Raw genomic sequence first — 18985 nt, 5'->3', positions numbered from 1 at the left:
GTCTCTCACGAGATCAATTATTGATCTCGTGAGAGACTGGGCAATTTTTCGTTGTCAAGGAAAACCAAGATGGCGGATAAACAAGATCTTGGAAAGGCTTTCATGTCTTACAAACAACCACGTTGCTGAGAAAAGTAGTAAAACATTTGAATTATAAGACTTTTAAAAATGCGTGTTAAGAAACCGAAGCGACCAACAACACCTCCTTCGGAAGATGAAGTCGATGACAATTTTGTTGTGGATCCAGATCAAATTTTCGATGAATTGCCTCAACCATTCCGACTTGTTGACAAAACTTTGAGGCAAATTTTCGACGCTGCTTGGGAGCGTATTGAATGCATTGAAGAACGAAAGGCATTGAAGCGCTCCAAAGCGGTATTGCCACTGTTTGACCTTGCAAAACAGCTGTCTGAGTACAACGGGACGACTTGCATTTGCGCGGCCGCCGAAGGAAATTACTTGTTTATTTCTAATACTAATAGATTCTTAGTGGTAGACAGTTTGTTAGACACTGTAGTTGCTTCCTACGAAGAATTAGAAGATAACACTGTACAAATGTCAGCCTGCTGTCTACAGGAAGGATGTTTTCTGATTTCAACCTTGGATGATGTAGGTATGAAGCTTCTGTTACCTTGCATGTGCATGTACATTGTCCTTAATCATGATAAGCTTGAAAATGTTTTTTTTTTTCAGATGAAACGCATACTATAAGAAAAGTTCAAATATACATATATAATAACTGTAATATCCCAAAAAACAGAAGAGAGTCATGTCATATAATTCTTCTTTCAACTTAGTTACTTTTCATAAAATAGTGAGCTTTTAGTGCAGTCTAGTCAAGTGTATTGACTTCATTTCGTATACTTAGGATGTGCCAAGCTCTTCTGTTTCACTGGAGATAAGGTTCATCTCATAAGAACATTCAGTGAGCCGGTATGTGACTGTGTATTGTACAGAGTTCTCTTTTTCAGGCAGTAACCACTAACATTTACCGCCTGTAGTACCTCTTATTACCATTTAAAATTGCTTGGAATTCTTGAAAATTCATCTTGTAAAAGGATTGCTTTACTCGTTTGAAAATTTCTTTTACCTGTCATGCTTAAAATAATTGAGAACACTGTTGTAGCCAACTAGATTCTTCATCATAATGACATTAATTACTCTTTTGAATTTTATAGTTGAACAGTTACACTTTAATTTACCACTAAATGACAAGTGAAAACTTTTAAGTTTAAGTTTTTAAGTTTTTTAAAAAACCACAATTGCAAAAAATAAAAACTTTCAAAATGCCAGTAGATTCAATAGTATTTCTGCTTTTTAATAGGTGAACAAATAATTTTGAGTTCTTAGGTAAGGTAATGACTTTGTATTATAAATTACTTTTATGTCAATCCTCTTTAGGAAGGTATAAGCAAGCAGGCCATAGTAACCCTTGTTGACATAAGTCAAGATGGGGGATACATTGGAGTTGGGTGGAAAGGTAACTCAACAAAAAATGATAAAAATTCAGTTAAAACTAGGAAAAGACCTTATTGAGGGGTTTTTATAATTAAAGAGAAGCTTTGAAAAATTGTAAGTGGCAATTTCTCATCATGGGACATGTTCTTTCTCAGGATCCCTTGAACATTTTTGAAATATGCTAACATGTGCTGAAAAAACTGTAATTTAACCCAAACACTGAGGTCATTTTTGTCTTGGCAGAGCTACAGAATGAAAAAATATTGAAAGAGTTTGCAAGTGTGGTGTTTGACTGAGAACTTACATGTACATAAAATTATTATGTTTCTTCATGTTCATTTATGGTGCAGTTCCAATGAAAGAGAGTTGGGTGGAAATCTATAAAATTCCCAGAGAGACATGGATCAAGGAATTGGAAACAGCCATGGCAGCTGCAGTTCACTCAAGGAAACCAACATTAGCAGAATCATCCGCACCAGTGAGTCTTAAGGATGTTTTCTTGAAAAAATTTTTTCCTTCTCATGCTCATGTGAAGCAAATTTCAGCTGGACATTGAAAGTAATATTTTTAGTGCATGGTGACACTTTTGCTTCTCCTTACTTTGTGATAATTATTATGATTTCTTGCCAAACAATCATTAACTATCTGGCAGAGAGTTGTGGTTTAAATATGACAGAAGAGGGTGCATAACTGGCCATTTCAAAGAATGCATTAGTTCTTGAACAGTACTTCAAATAATGTAGTCTTAAGCACCCTTTCTTCCTGAGGAAATCTCCAACTCTCAGTTCTGACTCTGTTAGATACATATACATGTATGTTTAAGAATCCTGTTGCTGCTAAAATTATGAATTACCCAGGGGAGTATGCTATTCATGGCCCTGATTATTTTCATTTCAGGATTTGGAGGAAATTGCTGCAGCAGAACAGCTCCTTAAATCCACTGAGGATCAAGAACCTCCTGAAGGAACGGTTAGTGTACATTTGATATGAGACTGCTCATCTTAAAGTTTTTTCAGTACATTCCATTTACTCTGCTAAATTTAGTGAGCAATTACCTACACTGTATTTGTTGTCAATAGAACCCTCTCTATACAGTTGGTTTTTTACGGTAGAAACAAGGATTGACATGCATCTTTCCAGGTTTTTGTGACTAACCTCTTTACTCTGATAGTCACCTTCAGGGTCAAGACCAAGCTCAGCTCAGGCAGGACAGCATCAACCTGGCCTGTCAGTTATCTCCTTCACCAAACCAGCAGCTGTATTACGAGTGCGACCGCCTGCTCCAGTGGGCCCTTGTGCAGCCACTAACTGTTCAGCAGCCTTGAAAGCTACTGATGCAGAGGGTAATGTCATTGGTACTGGTTCAAGCCATGTGCTAATGACACAGTTTTTTGAGAATTATGACAAAGCATTCCAGCAGCTTCACAAGGAGGAGTTAAAATATCTGAACATTGATGACCAGGATTTGACAAGGTCTGAAATTTTTAATTAATTTAGTTATGAATAGTTCTTTATTAATTTCTGCATTGTTTGTTTGTTTTTTTTTCTGTGTCAAATGTGAACCATGATATTTCAGTTGAGCTAGGACATGTAATAATGTTGTGAGTAACATGTCCTCCCTCAGATAGTTGCCCCTTTGGCCTAAGTAATCATGAAAACTATGTAAGTTTGAAATTTGTATATAGATAGTTCATGCATTAGGACACCATAATCTTACAAAGTATGATGTCAATCAAACTCAATCACAGCAGATGAATGGAGCTGTCTATATCATATAACTAGGAACTGTCAGCCATTTATTCATCTCAGTACTTGTTTTGCCATTGAAGGAGTCAAACTTGGGTGTGGTTGCTGTAATTGTTACAATTAAAAAAGGTGTCTTTATATTGATTGTAGCTTCCCAAGATTACACTTCTTGGCACCTAGCAGGTTAATTCCTTCAGGATTGGAGTCTGCACCTAGTAAGCTAATGATGTTTTTGTATTGATGAACATACCTTGCTTAAGAGTCTCCAATGTTTTTTAGATCATTAAGATCATAGCAAAGTACACTGAAATTATTTAGTTTATGCTCATTGTCTTTTTTGAAGGTAAAGTTAACTCCTTAGCAGTGTGGTGGTCAGGAGGTACTCAGTTATATATGTATTCACTTGTCAAGAATGCTAAAGGTAAGGGTCTTATTGTTACAGCCTTTTTTAAGTCAAATCTTCAGTGTAGCAGACATTCCTTGAATGTAAAGCACTATCCAGGTTACAGTGGCTTTATAATGGTTGCCAATACACACTCTATTGTATTTACAGATATCTTAATGTGGGAAAACTCAAAAGCTTGTGAGAAAATGCAATGAGAAAAGTAGCCTGCAGCATTTATATTGTTTCTGCAGTGCAGATATTGGAAGTTTTCATTCTTAAGATATGTTAAATGAGTTTAAATGTTAAAGCAAGTTTGTTGTCTTCCCAAGATCTTGAACACAAGCCAGACATAGTATGGCCTCACTCAGAAAAGATTATCACTAGTGCAGTCAGTGAATGTGGCTGCTTTATGGCTTTGGGTCTCAACACAGGAACTGTTGTTGTTTGGGATGTCTATAGAGGTGAGAAAAAAGGCATACTACTGCTAGTGAAGTAGTGCTGATAATAGAGAGATTTTTGCAAATTATATAACGTCAGATTTTCATTTGTTCGTTCTGCAATAGCAGACTACTGAAACAGAAGCATCCTTTAAATTTTAAGACAACATGAATCCAGTCATCCAAGATCTTAGGTCGCTGGCTATTCACCATTACTTGGTTATTCAAAGGGGAAACCATGGTATCCCCTGGATAAATCTCTGTCCAATGGAGAGTGTAGTGGATTGTTCGTTTTGTTAAAACGTATCCGCTGGAAAGCAATTTATTCTTTGGATAGCGTTATCCGCCCTTTGACTCACTGGGCCAATATTGCTTATGTAACCGGCATTTTAGGAAAGTTTGTAGTGGCTTACAAAACGTTTACATCACACTTCAGAGGTTTGGAATGCTATGGAATGTCAACAGTGTCCATTTTGTTTGTGCTGTAGGCACTCTGTTGAGGGTCTGTCCCATCACTGAGAAAGGAAGAATACTTGTCCTGTGCTTTTTGACAAGCAATGAAGGCCTCATCACAACTCAGGGTAATGATTTATCGCCATCATCAGCATCATCTTGTGCCAATCTCATTGTAAGCTGTGATGATGGGACATTCTGTCTCCTGCAATGTGGAGTTGCTCTGTCACACTCAGCTAAACCCCTCGAGGACAGGTACGTTCACAAGATTTTATTTTCAAACACGTTTCTACGAAACGCATTTTACTGCCAAAATTATCTGAATAGTCATTGTGTAGGTCACGAATAGTCATGAAATTTTGTAAGCTCATTAAAAAATAACAAAACTTGATAATGGAATTTGGGACATAATGGATATGTAATTGAAGATGTTTCAGCTGCATGAACGAATCAGACGTACATAGTGTAAGTTCAAGAATTGACTTTAGATATTTCTTTCATTAACTGAACCAAATGGATGAAAACAGGATTTGCTTGCCGTCTTCTTTCAGATCTGCAGTAGACAAGGAGGTCATTACCAATGTTGTCAATATGTCTCAGACACCACAAGTGGTAAGGAAACAACTCAAACGTAGTGGTTTTTTAAGGTTGTAGGTGACGTTTCTCCTTTGTGCGGTGACGTCCCAAGTTCCGTCAACCCAGGTGAAGTTCCATCGCCTCGAAGTTTGGTTGCGTCGCCGTCAACTTTTTCTTTAGTTTCATTAAGGATTTAGACATATTTTGACATAAGTTTCAAAGCTTTGAGGTTCAACGGCCTGATTATCAAAACCTTCAATCAACGGTCGTGTCCAAAAAGCTAACAATATGAAGTCGCTCTAAGTTAGGAACTTAGCAATTGCAACATTGCGACCGTTGACCACACTTCGGGGCTACGTAACTTCTCTCGGGGGCGAAGGGACTTGGAGCGACCGTGTAAGGGGGCGACATTACCTGTTACCGTATTCACAGTGCTTAGGATGGTTGGGTCTTTTGGTGATGCAGCTCGAAACAGTCATGTTTCACGGAACGCTTTTTTTTTAGGTTGCTGCTGTTGTAATGAGTGGACGAATTACTATGTACGATGTTTGTAGCTGTACAGCAATATGTCATGTTGGGCTGCCCGAGTCTTATCTGCTCTCACCACAGCTGCCATGTATCTGTGCTAACGGCAAGGTCTTAATTTTGATTGGTGCGCAAAGTAATGGAGAGAATCAAGAAGCGTTGGACAGAGAGGTGAGTGTATGATCCAAAACAGTCACATGATCGGCTGTACCTTGTGTGCTCACTTTCTGTCCTTACCACATTTTGACGTCATGGGACCCATTAGTGAAGAGATACAGGACAACATAGATAGAATCTCCTTGTTTAACATGCACTGGGCAATTATCGAACGTTCTTGTCTGACTGTGCCTCCAAATTGATGATGCTGTCACAGTCCAAAAAAACATTGCCTAGCACCTTTTAATGATGAATATTTTTCACTCATTTCACTGTCAGCCGAATTAAAACTCTAAATCGTAATGTTTACAGAAACCTTACCTGAAGGTTGAAATCTTTGTCTTTTCGCTAGTGAAACTGTCATGACGCTGAAGAGCAACATTTTTTGTTCGTTTTTCAGACAACAGTGCCGTTTTCTTACAATCTGCAACTCTTCCCTACCCTGAAAAAATACTGGAGAGAAGATGTAACCTCTGAGGTGTCGCCTCCAAAGCAAACTGATACTATCGAAGCAAGGCTACATTCTCTCATCCAGGGAAGGTGTGTTACCTTTAGTTCCTTCTACTCAGGAGAAACGATGATACATTTGATAAACGCAATTTTCGGAGTCCTCATTAATTTGAATTAATAGTTACGGTGATCATCTCAGCACAGGACTTGCTGACTGATTGTCGTGAAAGCCAAGAAGCACTTCAAGGAGGCAATGAGAACGCAGAGTAAAAACACAATTGGTTTTGGATTTTGCTCTATTTTGGCTAAGAAATGTTTTGAGCTAATCAGGGAGCGTGGTTAACCATATAGGCAAATGTTATTACAAAGTATTTCAAAGCCTGTTATTTCTCTTCTTTGCGCGCAAGCGCAGAAAATTTTGAAGCCATCATTCCAGAATAAATTCCAGTTAATTTCATATTTTATGAAAATAAATAGGAGTGAAATAAACACAACTGTTAGGCATATACTATCCTGAGGGAAGCTCTTGCAAAACATTGTGCCTTACCCGAAAATGTCAGTGCGCTAAATGGAATCCCTTTCAGTTTTATTCGTCATCAGAGTTAAAAGTTTTTAGCTTAAATATTTCCTCTCTCCTCTCATGAAGACTTGTTAGCCAAGAAGACAGGCAGATGAGACTTCAACAGCGATGGGCTCAGTATCAAACTGAGCTGAAGAATATCCATAACAACAAGACGAGGAGAAATTACTCCACATGGCTGACGGCAAAATCTGTGAGTGTTACATGAGGACATCACGTGAGGACATTACATGAGGACATTACATGAGGACGTTATCAGGGGAATAGATAGCTTTTGCAATCTTGATCGTTGTCACAGTACCGTGACATTCTCAGAAATTTCACTTGTGTGCGAATTGCAGTGTAAGCTGGCCAACAGAATTTTATATCTCTGACAGAAAGGAATTTGAGAAAGTTCCATGACAAAACTATGCACAGTAAGTGCGAGAAAAATAGATAAATACTCAGGACGCAAAATTTATGCAGGACAATGTGAGAAGTGTTTACTAGAATATAGTAGTTACTTATTTCTGTTCCACCACACAAACTTTCATGACATATATATATATATATATATATATATATATATATATATATATATATATATATATATATATATATATATATATATATAAATTAAAAACTGTGTACCACATTCTTTTAGCTTTGTTTCGAAGATTGCAAGGTCATGGAATAACATTGGTCTCATTTGAACTTTCGTAGAATGTGTTCACTCTGTGATGTTACAGGGTAAATTTATTACGCGGATGGTTTCGACCAAATAAACATGATAACTCTACAGTTTGACGAAAGAATGTTTTAAATTTCGAACTTGATGTTTTAACCAGATATTTGAAGAGAGGAAACTGGAGTCAAACAGGAAATGTTCTGCTGCAATTTATTCCGACGGATGTAACGAACCATTATTTAATCCGGTGCACATTTTCAGAACACAGCAGCTTAACTTAGGTAAAGATACAATTGAAAATGTGTGATTCAAACATCGTTTTGTTGATTTATGATAACTCTTACGTTCTATTTCTGTCGAGATAATATCATTGATGAAGTTAGGGACCTTCGTATTGCGTCAGAGCCTGCGTCGGACTTCAGACCCGTTTGTTGCTCCATACTGGAAAATGTATTATGTTAGACAGTTGTTCAAAACAGTTAGGGATCGAGAAGTTAATTAACTGGTGGTGTAATTAAAAAAAATTGTTATAATTTTTTTTCTCTAATATGAGTATTTAGGAATTTAACATGCTGATTTCTTGTATGTCTGTGAACAATTCAGTACCACACATGCCACGCTGGCAATAAAATTGTCTGTTTTTTTTTTTTTTTTTCGGATAACATAGTGTAGAACCCGTTGGCGTAATTGCGAGTCTTGGATCTTAAACGGCATCTTTTTTTTATCTTTGACTTGTAATGGAGACCTAACGAAACAGATCCATCGTGTATCTGGATGTGGAGTGTAACAAATTAAAATGCATACGTAGGCTCCAGATTAAGTTTTCCATCATTAACAATGAAAGCGTAACATGACAAATTTGAGAAAGATGTTCAAACGGAAGTTTGCATCCGGCGTAATTCACCAGATAGGCTTCGAGCTGGTTTCACCCGCATCGTAAATGAATGAAAGATACATCATGCTAGGAAAGGAGCAACTTTACTCCCAATTTGTTAACGGTTAAGGAAAATTAAAACTGTTTAACACAAAATATAAAAGTATTCAAAAGCAAACTTTTCAAGAAGGAGCTGTATTGCACTGATTACCGTTCTCCTTTGTTCATATTTCCGTTTGATGTTGTTACTTTAAAGCCTTGGGGCATTAAGTTAATTTCTTTTCTTTCTAAAGACCAAACTTGCGTCAGAAGAGTCATTGTCAGCGTATAAAATGGCTTACACATGGCACAAGACTCGTCTATCTACAAATTGCTGGAAAACTGAGGCATCTGCTACCGTCGAGAGACTTTTAGCTGCATCTAATCCGAAATATGTACAACGTATCGGAAAAGAACACAAGCCAAAGCAACAGTTTTTATTATGTGCCAGCAATTTTACCTTCCCAGGCAGCTGGCATCGCATTTTGCGTCGCATTTTTCTGCGTTTTAATCTTCATTGTAGTCGGAAACGGTACCACCATTGTGCTTTTTGCATTTAACAAGACACAACGCAAGAAAACTTTGCTTCTGGTCGTTAACCTGGCTATTGCTGATTTCATGTTAGGGGCTGTATCTTTACCTCTGTTCATTACTTACTTCGTTGGGAATTATTATCAACTATGGTTGGTCCAGTTCGGGAATCTGCGAGTAGTCTTTTTCTATATATTCGTCGATTTAGCTCTCTCGCAAGCCTCGTTCCTCGCGGTGATTTTCGTATCTTGTGAGAGATTTTACGCCGTAAACTTTCCATTTAGGCACCGAACGTTGTCCTCGCGAGCATACTGGTTAGTCATTTTAACGGTGTGGATACTGGCCTTCCTAATTGCAGCGATAGGGACATTATTGAGTTACTTTGTTTCATTCAGAGCCACGGTGACTTTTTGGGTTTGTGTTGCTCTGACTCAGATACTCATCGTATGCGTTTGTACTATCGGTACGTGGAGAAAGTCTCACGAAAAAAATGTCGCATCGCAACAGCAAAACAGAGCCGCGAAAAACAAACGCTTAACAAAAACGTTGCTGTTTGTATCATTTGTTGAACTGCTAACCTGGTTGCCGTTGATTACACTCGACTGTTTAACCCTCTCAGGTATTGGTCAAGCATATTTCGACTACCGAACTTTTCAATTCGTCGCAAACGTTCTTAATTTCTCGGGATCCTTTGTCAACCCCATCGTCTATGTATTAAGGATTCCGGAAATAAGACAAGCGCTGAGTTTGTGCTTCAACAGAAGGGAAAACGTATCTAGCAGGAAACGGACTGAAACGACAAGTAGCGAGATGTCAGTTTCGACGCCAGTAAAAGAGTTTGGAATATTACCAAGCTATCCTAGTCGACTTCAAGTTTTTGATACGCGATTTTAATTATGTGCAGCATAAGAGCTATTACTGATGTTGATCAACCGGCGTGCGTATTTACATAAAATTATATAACAATTATTTTCTCAAGAATTACCCAGCAGAATTGCAACAATCAATAAATGTGTGAACTAAAATGTACTTTAAACATTTCGTTTGGAGTCAATCCCGTTTCAATTTACGACAGTGACATTTTTGAAAGAGACTTGGTAAAGTAAGGTGGTTGGACTTAACTTTCTGCAGTCTTTATCATTGCAGATCAAAATAACAGCCACTGAGTCTCACCCTATTGTACATGGGTATTGTACAGCCCATGAAATTTTCTTGCCGTAAATGTAATATATCAAAATATCAGAAAAGTATTGTTATTGTAAAACGGGCTTTTTGCGATCACTCTAAATTTTTGCACCACTATAGGTCTTGGGCTACGGGAAATTTGAGGATTTTGTGATCTTATTTTGCGTGGGACGGCCCGAAGACGAACAAAGGTTAAAAACACAAATGAAGAACTATTCGTCTATTCATTTTCTCTTTTTTTGTTACATTCTCGTTGCCGCTGCCGTCATGGTTTTCTTAAATTCCCAAGTATAGCTGGCGGCTGACACACTTGACTTCATCCCCGTAGGCATGCGCATTACAAGTGTCTAATTATCCAAACAAAAATACCAAAAAGCATGCAATGACGTCAATAGTTTGAAAAGCTCTGTTTTCGGTGAGCGTTTTACCTATATTAGTGAGAACAGTAGAATCCACCCAAAAGGATAAACTCGCTTTTTCATATCTCTCCGGCGTGGTGTGAACGGGCTCTTAGGTTGATCCTCCAGCTTGTCTGTATTTTTCTTTAGTCCTGAGGTACTTTGAAGATTGTTATATCTTTGACTCTCAAAGTTGTTAGGACTGTGTCGTTTTAACCACATATCTCCTCAGCGTGTTCCTGATAGGATTTTTTTTTCTGAGATGAATTAAAAATCGTTCGCTGATTCGAACTGTTAAATAATCTCTCAAACAACCCTTCCAAAGCTGCTCACTAATGACCAACGACACTTCTAAGTTAAGTCATAATTCTGATTAAATCATTTGCATAAGTTTAGCCTAAATTTTCCTAATTTACCTAAAAACTTGAGAGATCTGAGTTTTACTCAGTTGTCATCCTCTTACTGCTTTTCCGTTGTTGTTAAAAAATTGATCTTAATAGTTTGCCACATTCAGTGAGATTAAAATTGAAGTTCTCGGTAATTGTAGTTCTGGTTAATCAGCTGCTTCCTTTGTGCCTGAAAATATAAAAAGCACTCGCGCTACGTAAACAGAAACCCACGACAGAATATTGTGGGCAGGAAATGGTTATAAATGTCATAATAGTTATAAATATTTATTTCAGCTCATCCCAAAGGAAGCCTTTGGAGTGACAATGTTACTATGTGGTAGGAGATGAACTTAATTCGTTTGTCTTCGTTTGTCTCACGATAGAGTCACTTACTTTGATGTTGACAATAGAGTCACTTACTTTGATGTTGATGTTGAATCGACCTCATCGCCTGATGAAGACTAGCAGTATCGCAGTCGAAACGTCGCGATCGACATCAAAAGTGTCTCTATCGTAAAACAAACGAATAAAGTTCATTTCCTATCTTACACCACGATGAACAATACACTATGTGGTGTTTTGAAATTGTGTTTATCTTGAACTTGGAGAAATCAATTATCAAAAATAATCTACAGAGAAAAACTTCAAATTAGTGTGATATCTAATGAAAAGTCCGGCACGTGTGTTAAGACCAATTCCAATTCGGTTGCCTTAGGCTGGGTAATCAACATGACTGATAACCCCCTCAACACCTGTGTCTGCAGAGAAAAAACCAACAAAAAGCTTCTACTCCATTATCAGAGCCATGTTGACAATAGATATAAACGATCGCTAATAACAACTATGCTTGATCGCGCCAACCGCTTGTAATCCTCACCGGATCTTTTCTCGGATCTGAAAACAATGTTTCTGAAACTAAAACACTCTGAGAAATTTATTGATTCTAATTTTAAGAGATTCCACGCTTCCCAAGACCAGAACCAAAATCGAATTGAGCTAATCTGGTTGTAGTGCACGGTCGATTTTCTTTCCACGGTCGCTTTAGATAGCTTTATCCAGCTATTCAGAACTTTGTTTAAAAAATCCTGGTAGGGAAGCAGTTTTTGTCAGCAAGTCTAGCTCGCTGTTAAATAACAGCCAATGAAAGAGAATGGATCTTTCTCTAATCTGTGTTATTCCTTAACGTCTAGCGCGTAAGTAATTATATATTCGTTAAAGCCAAGATTCTTTGGAAAACTTGAGTAGGCGAATAAGCTCTTGATATGAATGTAAAATGAGTACAGAACGGAAATATAAAAGAGCCCTGAACGCGAGAGAATTATTTCTACCGTTTTTTCTGTCAAACGTTCCAAAATGGACTTTCGTTGTTCAAATCGCCTCTGTCCGTTCCTCCTTTCAGGACATGAAAGTAATAGCACTATCAGGTTTCATCGCAACTTCGATTCCCGACATTAAAGTATTCTACTTGTGTTTTCCAAACATAATTTTCATTTTCACAGGGTTTCTTTTTTTCATGGAAAAGATAAAAATTATGCTAAACTGTCGTTGTGTACAATTTGGTATGCATCGGATCTCGTTGACGAGATGTCATTTCATGTCTGTAATGAGTCATTGAGTGCCGAAGCCTATACTTTCTTCTCTTATTAAGCAGATTATTCATAGCTGGTTGTCCTCGGAAACAAGAACGTTTCAGAGCCTGCCGAAACTCAGCAATTCTTAATACATAAACCACTGGATTGATAAAAGAATTGGAGTAGTTGAAAAGGTTTAGCAAATGATAAACAGTTTGTCGTAGATGAAAAAACCAGAACTGTACTGCGTTAGCAATAATCAAGGGCAACCACGCCATCAAAGCCAGGCAAGATACAAATAACAAGGTCTTTGTTAAGCGCTTATTTCTGTTTGTTTCTGAGTCTCTGTTTAGTTGCGGTGGTGAGGCACCCTCTCCATGAAACTTTATCAAAATGCCAATGTTGCAACCACATATTATACACATGAGAATAAAAGCGTATGGCACCCAAAAATACATAACATACTCGTGCAGCTGCAAGACATACGTTCCAGCCGAGATCGCAGAAACAAGGAGAGCGACAATCCATGCTGTACAAATAAAAATGCCGTATACTCGCGTTGAAAATGTTCCGGGTTTAAACGGCCAGATTATGGCGTGAAATCTCTCATAGGATATGAAAGCTGCAGAAATAAGTGAGGCTTGTGAGAAAGTAGTATCAAGAATCATGCGAAAAATAGAGAGAGACATGTTGGTGTCTAAATCCCCAATCCGGCTGGTCCACAGCTGGAAACTGAAGCCAACATGATAAATGTATATTGGTAAAGTTACAGCTCCTAACAACAGGTCAGCAATCGCCATGTTGATGGGTAGAAACAGATGTTTCTTGCGTAAACTTCTGTTCATCGCAAAAAGAATGATGGTGATGGAGTTTCCCGCGACAGCGAAAACAAATGTCAAAATAAAAGCACTGCACAATGCGATGCCTTCTGCTTTGTAGGGAGCATCCCTCGACAAACTTAGATCATTTGCTCGGCCGACGTTAGTAGCAGATGTATTTGTTATCATGTTCACTTTGGGAGTTTATGCTTCCACTCGATAATACTGAGATGGTATCGAGAGCTCTGAAGTGCTGGATGTCAAGTAGCAGAATTGGAAAAAATTTTGTGTTCTCCTAACCTCCATTTCGAGTGCAAGCAGTTCATAGAGATATTCTCAACGTTTAGTTTACATGCAAACAGTCGTTAAAGCCGGGGATCCTTTGGAACATGCGCGTGAATAAGCCCGTGATATGAATATGAAATGAGTTCAGAATGGAAATATGAAGGAGCCCAGAACGCGAGGGAATGATTTCCACTGTGACTGTAAAGACAAAGAAATTACATTAGGTTTTAGACAGTAGGTGTCTCTCACAATGCCATCTGACGATGTTCGTGTGTTTTTTCTCTGTTAAACGTTACAAAATGAACTTTAGTCGTTCAGAATCGCCTCTGTCCGTCCCTCCTTTCCGACCTTGAAAAGCGTTCCTAGTCAAGGTTTTATAGCTATATTGCTCGTGTGTCCCTGGCATACCGAAATTTACACATCAAAATCGTTCTTTTATTGAAAAAGCATATATTATGCATCACATCAGCATTATGGAAATCCAAGGTCCCAAATAAGAATACCAAACGATAACTTCGATGTAACTGCACAGCGGATCTGAGTAAGACAGTCCGTTAGAAGTGAAGGCTCAGAAATAGACTGAAAATTCTCTTCGCATTTCAAATTTGGAGAAACGCTTATTAATAAGAATCTCTGGCTTCTTGTCATACTGTATTAGCTTCTGATGAACCCATTTCGTAATCGCTCCCTTCGGGAAGTCTTTATTCAGTATAATAGATCAGGTTCATCTGTCCCACTTGGTCTCATAGACGGACTCTTTATCATGCAAATTAATAAAGATGATTTCTTCCGATGTCAAACATCCTTTTTTAATAAGAAATTACAAGTCCTCTCGTATCGTCAAGTCTTTCTCCGTGTTATTCAGGAATCAATGAAAGAAATTGGAATATCCCTACAAAATATTCTCCAATTTAAAAATCTCAAGAAAAGCAGTACGACATGTCTTCAAATAATGAAAAGAGAACGCCATTAAATATAAGGCTCAATGAGAGGATCAGTGGTCAAATGCCTTTTGTTACCAAATTTTATTTATTTTTGAGCCCGTTAACTCCGGAAAAAATAGCCATTATCCATGACTATATCGTGTATTTCAATTTTGAGAAAATGGACCCAATAATTGTCGTCTTTCCTACAATAATCATAAAGCCTTACAATCGCGTGCTTTGCGGAGGAAAGTGCTAAAAATCTAACCGGCAATGATTATACTATTTCTAAAACACAATTATTGACTTAATATTGACTGCCGCGGTCTGTTTGTTTATATTTTTTTGAATCCCACATCAGCCGCCTGGGTCAAGTTTGACATACATATACCTTCATTATCTATTCTGTTTGTTGTTATCTTTAAGAGTTAACCTGATGTAGCCATAGAATATGCTAATTTACTGTTAAATAAACTTCATAAAGTTAGATAGTTATTAAGTAACTCCAAGCTGTAACTATTATACAATAGGTGTAGTTATATAACAGTTGTGATTATCCTGCGTCCTATATTGAATTATAACTAAAACTAAACTGCTGGTTTAACTGATCTCATTTGCAATTTGTTATCCATTACATCTAGTTCAAACCCCATTCGTGACTGAAATAATTTTTACTTTCCAGTCATTACTAATTTTTTAGTAAGCTTCGTGTTCATAGCTGCATGGCTCAGTCTCTTCCGAAACAACGTGAATTCCATAGCCTGTCGAAACTTAGCGATTCTTAATGCATTAAAAAAAAATGGATTGTAACAGATATTGTGTTTCCCTATACATCAACTGATTAGAAATTCATTAGGTCCACCGTGAGTTTTGTTTTGTTTTCATTTTTCTTCTTGTTTTTTCTTGCATGACCGAACGATCTTTTTTTCATCAGAGGAGTGGTATAGGGAAACTGACGCAGTTCTAAGGATGGTCTTGTTTGGAACCTTACGTCGTCGTAATTTCAGCGAATTTATATACCTTTTGCTCTGACGATTGGTTAACACCCGAAACGTAAGCTTCGGGTGAAACCCTTTTCGGTGGCCAATGTACTAATTATCAACTCCGATATAATCTATTTATCTGATGAGTCTTCAGATAATGTGAGCGATCTTCTTTCCACTTTTGAACTTGGTGCTTTTCGATATGTACACAAGTCCACTAAAAGGAAGTCTTCGTTTGAGTAGTTAGCACATCTGTCGCCTTCCTTTGGCCAATAGGTTTTCTTCCGATGTCAATTACCTGTTTAAGTTTACTTTTGATGTGAGATAGCCATTTCCATGTTCCGTGTTCATAAACTTATCTTAAAATAAGCTCCAAAATTAAATTGCTGGGCAATGTGACATTGCCTCCACAGCGCCGTTTTGTCTTTTTTTGTACAATTTGGAATCCATTGGATCTCGTTGACGAGATGTCATTTCATGTCTGTAATGGCGGATTGTTCATAGCTGGTTGTCTTCGGAAATAAGAAATTGTCAGAGCCTGACGAAACTCGGCAATTCTTAATACATAAACCACTGGATTGATAAAAGAATTGGAGTAGTTGAAAAGGTTTAGCCAATGATAAACGGTTTGTTGTAGATGAAAAAACCAGAACTGTACTGCGTTAGCAATAATCAAGGGCAACCACGCCATCAAAGCCAGGCAAGATACAAATAACAAGGTCTTTGTTAAGCGCTTATTTCTGTTTGTTTCTGAGTCTCTGTTTAGTTGCGGTGGTGAGGCACCCTCTCCATGAAACTTTATCAAAATGCCAATGTTGCAACCACATATTATACACATGAGAATGAAAGCGTATGGCACCCAAAAATACATAACATACTCGTGCAGCTGCAAGACATACGTTCCAGCCGAGATCGCAGAAACAAGGAGAGCGACTATCCATGCTGTACAAATAACAATGCCGTATACTCGCGTTGAAAATGTTCCGGGTTTAAACGGCCAGATTATGGCGTGAAATCTCTCATAGGATATGAAAGCTGCAGAAATAAGTGAGGCTTGTGAGAAAGTAGTATCAAGAATCATGCGAAAAATAGAGAGAGACATGTTGGTGTCTAAATCCCCAATCCGGCTGGTCCACAGCTGGAAACTGAAGCCAACTTGATAAATGTATATTGGTAAAGTTACAGCTCCTAACAAAAGGTCAGCAACCGCCATGTTGATGGGTAGAAACAGATGTTTCTTGCGTAAACTTCTGTTCATCGCAAAAAGAATGATGGTGATGGAGTTTCCCGCGACAACGAAAACAAATGTCAAAATAAAAGCACTGCACAATGCGATGCCTTCTGCCTTGTAGGGAGCATCCCTCGACAAACTTAGATCATTTGCTCGGCCGACATTAGTAGCAGATGTATTTGTTATCATGTTCATTTTGGGAGTTTAGGCTTCCACTCGATAATACTGAGATGGTATAGAGCTCTGAAGTGCTGGATCGGTCAAGTAAAAGAATTGATGCAAATTTTGTTTTCTTCCTCAGTTTTCTTATTTGCCGACCAATTAGGATCGCATGAATGCTACTGTCAACTGTCAAAAATTTGTCAAGTAGTAATAACAGTACTGTGTTTCTTGTCAGTCTCCAATTAAGCTTGAGGCAGCTGATAGCCTGATAGTCTCTTCTCCCATTAAACAGCGTGGCCGTCTTTAAGAAGGTCTAGTCAAGTAAAATCACTTTGAAAATTTTTCAAAAAGTGGTTGCCACAAGACTTATTTTAATCGAAATCCTTTATCCTCTACATCAGACCGCAGACGTTTAGGGTTTAGGGTTTAGAGCGAACGCACACATTTCGGATCATTTTTTGACCTCAAACTCACCTGTTCATTTTTATGTTATTATTTCTTTTCTTTATTTATTTGAATATATTTACCGACATAACGGCCTTCTTTTGAAGGTCTCACTTTGGTCAACCGTTGGCCGTCAAATGGCCAAAATTTTAACCGTTAGCCTTAAAAGACACCATCTATTGAGACCCTCGCTTTATGTAAGGGAAAACGAAACGTTATATTGGAACCTTTTAACTTTCCTAGGCTTAGTTCCACATTTCCATCCTAAAGAAACCCTTCGGTCCGTCCATTTAACTCTTTCTTTAGATTATCTTTCATTAATTTTAAAGCATTTAATTAAATTCTGTTTGGTGAGATATTACAAATCCTCTGTTGTCAGAATTGTTTGTCAGCAAGTTTTTCCTTGTTTTTAATGCGATCACCGGTTATTAAAAAAAACTGAAGCAACCTTACCCCAAGATATTCCTTAAGTAAAAGTAATGGCTCAAAGTCAAATGAAGACCCCAATAGAATAAGAGAAACAGAGAAAAATGTCTTTTCGTCCCGTCACGAGCATGGGAAAAAGAAAAAAATCTGAGTCCCCATGAGGAATCTCAGACCTTCAGATTCCGAGCATCGGAGCGCGGAATCTGAAGGTCTGAGGTTCCGTTCGTCATGGGGACTCAGAATTTTTTCTTTGTCCCATGCTCGTGAAAGAACGAAAAAGCATCTTTCTCAAAGACAGCAATGTCTGAAAAACGTAAACAAAACCCGGAATTTGAATATGAAATATGCCCAAAACAAAAATACGAAAAAATCCAGAATGTGACGAAAATTTCTATTGTGATTACCGAATAAAAAATATACAAGCGCGGTACACAAATAGCCTTGGTTTTACGAATGTTGCTCGTAAGGGATTTTTTGCACATTGGAAGTATTAAATATTCATACAGGCACCCATGTTTAACTCAAAAAAAGCCAAGATAAATTCATGGGTAATGGTTCCCACTTGTCACTTCGTCGGTAATGAACACCCACACATCTTCACTTTAGAAGAATAAAGAGGAATCAAAAACGACGATATTTTTTGCTTTGTGGAACCACTATTTCATCGAGGAAATTAAAAAAGGTAAGCGGTCAATTATAGCTTTTCTAGACGAATAGATAAACGAAATGGCAACCAAAACAAATTTTCAATTTTCCAGAGAGGTGAAGAGCTGCATATTTGAATAGTAAATGGTAGTGGGTGGACATTTTCTTCAGTCAGACTCAATTTCATCACTTTTTGAGGTTTTATTCAAGAATTGGCCCACACTTGTGTGGAGATGGGTTGTCGAACCTTTGGGCGATTTAGCTCGATCAAGAGTAAGGGAAATAGGAAAAGCTTGCTTGCAAGTTTTGTTAATTAACTGTAAGGAAGGTTAGACCATTATTGAAAGCGTGAAAGAATGTCATTATGACCAACACTGATGGGTCCCGATGTGTTCTGAGCAGCCGTTCTATAGGAAGCTTTCTCTTGTGGTGAAGTCTTTTAGGATAAATTGGATTTACTGCTTACTCTCCAAAGATTAACAACTGCAAGTCTGGTTTTTATTCAGAACCGCCTCTGATTCTTTTTCATCCCAAACAGCTCCTGTTCAACAATTATGTAAATGATACAGAATTACTCTTTATCATCTGTATATTCAAAGGCGTAGGATGAGCTTTTTCTAACAAAAACATCTTTGTAGTTGAGAAATT

The 18985-nt window shown here is 37.8% G+C and overlaps 3 protein-coding genes across 3 annotated transcripts; 1 reads left to right on the top strand and 2 right to left on the bottom strand.

Annotated features, from left to right (window-relative positions):
• Window positions 1–35: 35 nt before the first annotated feature.
• On the top strand, window positions 36–8083 carry LOC113672583 (WD repeat-containing protein 93). Its single transcript, XM_027188885.2, has 14 exons — window positions 36–613; window positions 869–933; window positions 1402–1480; window positions 1809–1936; window positions 2356–2427; window positions 2630–2931; window positions 3355–3419; window positions 3548–3625; window positions 3919–4050; window positions 4515–4734; window positions 5031–5091; window positions 5560–5751; window positions 6137–6276; window positions 6833–8083. The coding sequence occupies exons 1-14, from the start codon at window positions 169–171 to the stop codon at window positions 6972–6974; spliced, it is 2121 nt and encodes a 706-aa protein (XP_027044686.2). The 5' UTR covers window positions 36–168; the 3' UTR covers window positions 6975–8083.
• A 4300-nt stretch (window positions 8084–12383) lies between these two features.
• LOC149046363 (adenosine receptor A3-like) lies at window positions 12384–13427 on the bottom strand. Its single transcript, XM_089202448.1, has one exon. The coding sequence runs from the start codon at window positions 13425–13427 to the stop codon at window positions 12384–12386; it is 1044 nt and encodes a 347-aa protein (XP_089058574.1).
• A 2477-nt stretch (window positions 13428–15904) lies between these two features.
• Window positions 15905–16855, bottom strand: LOC149046362 (adenosine receptor A3-like). The gene has a single exon (XM_089202447.1). The coding sequence runs from the start codon at window positions 16853–16855 to the stop codon at window positions 15905–15907; it is 951 nt and encodes a 316-aa protein (XP_089058573.1).
• Window positions 16856–18985: the final 2130 nt, after the last annotated feature.

Source organism: Pocillopora damicornis, chromosome 4 (assembly GCF_964200805.1).
Source record: "Pocillopora damicornis chromosome 4, jaPocDami1.2, whole genome shotgun sequence".
NCBI lineage: Eukaryota > Metazoa > Cnidaria > Anthozoa > Scleractinia > Pocilloporidae > Pocillopora > Pocillopora damicornis.
Note: the sequence above shows the minus strand (reverse complement) of the source record. Positions and strands in the feature narration are given on the sequence as shown.